The sequence below is a fragment of the Poecilia latipinna genome, unplaced genomic scaffold, assembly GCF_001443285.1.
Source record: "Poecilia latipinna isolate Pla-1442-1.1 unplaced genomic scaffold, P_latipinna-1.0 Scaffold2537, whole genome shotgun sequence".
Classification (NCBI taxonomy): domain Eukaryota; kingdom Metazoa; phylum Chordata; class Actinopteri; order Cyprinodontiformes; family Poeciliidae; genus Poecilia; species Poecilia latipinna.
This window is the reverse complement of record NW_015115153.1, coordinates 16,851-19,299: the sequence shown is the minus strand read 5'-3', so window position 1 is coordinate 19,299 and position 2,449 is coordinate 16,851. Positions and strand designations below refer to the sequence as shown.

General features: G+C 47.9%; 1 protein-coding gene across 1 annotated transcript in view; it reads left to right on the top strand.

The window, feature by feature from the left end:
- Positions 1-2,385, top strand: part of agrp (agouti related neuropeptide) — an 8,170-nt gene extending 5,785 nt beyond the window's left edge. The window contains exons 3-5 of the mRNA XM_015020140.1: positions 1,539-1,758; positions 1,930-2,027; positions 2,117-2,385. Coding sequence (XP_014875626.1) covers positions 1,620-1,758; positions 1,930-2,027; positions 2,117-2,305 — 426 coding nt within the window. The 5' untranslated portion in view covers positions 1,539-1,619 and the 3' untranslated portion in view covers positions 2,306-2,385. The remainder of the gene's footprint in view (positions 1-1,538; positions 1,759-1,929; positions 2,028-2,116) is intronic.
- The last annotated feature ends 64 nt before the right edge of the window (positions 2,386-2,449 follow it).

Here is a 2,449-nt window from a genome sequence, read left to right as displayed (position 1 = left end):
AACGCCAGAATAAATGTACATTATGCAGCAAAGGAAATTAGAAGACATTTATCCAATATGGAGATGATCGGTTTTGGACGGGCGATGTTCCCCTATTGCATAATCAATACTGAAGAATGACTGATATCATCAACGATACAGGGAAGAAGCTTTCAGTTATCTAGCTTTGCTAGCAGAGTCGTTAGCTAGCAGCTAGCTAATAGCACAACAACAACAGCCTAATGTCTGTATGATAAAAATCCTGAATGATAGATCAGAACAGTTTCTCCTCCCCTCAGTAGTTCTTCAGAGAAAGGCAGACAGAGGCCTGTCAGTGTCTGTTGTATTTCATTTCCTCTCTGCTTAAACCGCTGAAGCAGAAACGAGACTTCAACGTTTTCCGTCATCTGACCAGCAGCAGGTCTGCTCCACTTTATTCACCAGAAACGCTTTAATTCACCAAAAACTGATCTGTAATCTGGAACGTTCAGCTCCAGTTAGGAGTTGCCTCACTGTGGAGAGGCAACTGGGTCACGGGGCAAAAGGTCAAAGGTAACAAGGTGACCGGAGGGCTTATTATGTTGTACAAAAAAAACAACAAAAAATCAATAAATAATTTTAGTACATGTTATTGTGTCAGAAGAGGGCTTAGGAAATAATAATACCAAAAATTAAATAAATAAATAAATAAATAAAATTGACCAAATGGGCACTTGGGGACAAGGAGCAAAAGGGGCAGGTGCTCAAGCCCCCCCAGCCCCTCCCTCTGGATGTGCTTAACCCGTACGCCCTTCCTCCAAAGCTATATCATTCCATGCCACCGTAGCCATGGGGGATGTGTCCAACCCTCACCCTTCCGGATCCAGAGATCCCCCAACACACTGCAGCCGATGGCCTGGCATGCAGAGTCCCTCCATTCCACCGGTCAGGTGGGTGGGACCCAAAGCGATCACCCAGCGGGTGTCCTGGCGTCACTGGGGAGGTTGTCGACGCTGCCACACAAGCCCAACCACAAACATGCAGGCAACCAATTTACAGAAAGTTCAGCAGAACCACAGACCCACCAGAACCTTTTCAGATTCATCCAGAGTAACTGAGATCCAGTGAATGAAAAAGCAGAAAATGATATTTGGAGTGTTTTCATTTCTGAAATGTTTCTGTTTAACTTCTGAAGGACAAGCAGAGCTGCAGCCAGTCAGTCTAAATAAATATAACTATGCAGCCCATATTAATTTGTATTTTTGATCTAGCTGTGCTGTTTAATAATGTTGGTATCTTTAAATATGCTGGTATTTTATTTTATTAAATCGTGTTCTGTAGTTTTAGCTAAAGTTAAAATCCAACTTGGGACAAGAACAGCTAGAAACTCAACATCAGCTGCTCTTTATGTAATTGTTCTAATTCAGTTGCTCCTATAAAAATAGAGTCATGATTATAATTACTGTTATTTGCTTGAATTTAAGGCTACCTTGCTGTTGGATTGTTTAACGTGCCTCAGATTCTTTAGATTTCCTAACAGGAAGACAAAACAGCTTCTGTTTCCTGTTTCCTCCTTTCAGAAGCTCTTGTTGGAGAAGCCGAGGATTGTGGGAGTTGTAGTGCAGATTTTTCTTCTTCTTGTGTTTGGTGACGGCAGCAGGATGTTCGGCATGCTACTGCTCTGCTGCGCCTCCTCCGGTCTGCTGCGGCCGGCAGCCTCCCTGGTCCACGGAGGAATCCGGCTGGACGACACCCCGCCGGCTGCTGTCCGCCCCGACGCCGCCTACCTGGCTGACATCGGTCGGTGACAGACGTCCAATCAGAGAGCTCGAATGCCCCCCTCCAGAATTGTTGGTGTTCATGGTTCCAGTTTCAACCTGGAGCTTTGCAGAGCAGATTCGTGTAGAAAACATCTAACCAGATGTTGGACTGTTTCAGGTACTGAGCAGTTTGTCCTTCCTGTGTCTGCAGATAGAGGCCACGCCCCCAGCCATCTTCAAGATGGCGGTCTCCTTCCTGTGGACTCAGAGGAAGACCGCTTGCTGATGGAAGCAGGCTCCAACAATGAGGTGCAGGACTGTCCTCTGCAGCAGGTCTGCAGCTATTTGTAATTTTGCACCAAATTGACCCAACTGTGGGTATTTCCCTTGTCCTGCAGGACTCGTCTGCGCTGCAGCTGCAAGGCAGAGCTGTGCGTTCGCCTCGCCGCTGCATCCCTCACCAGCAGTTCTGTCTGGGTTACTCACTGCCCTGCTGCGACCCCTGTGACACCTGCTACTGCCGCTTCTACAACGCCATCTGCTACTGCCGCCCGGTGGGCCACACCTGTCCACAGAGACCCACCTGACCCACCTGACCCACCTGAACCACCTGAACCACCTGAACCACATGACCCACCTGAACCACCAGACCCACCTGACCCACCTGAACCACCAGACCCACCTGACCCACCTGAACCACAGACCCACCAGAACCACCTGAACCACCTGAC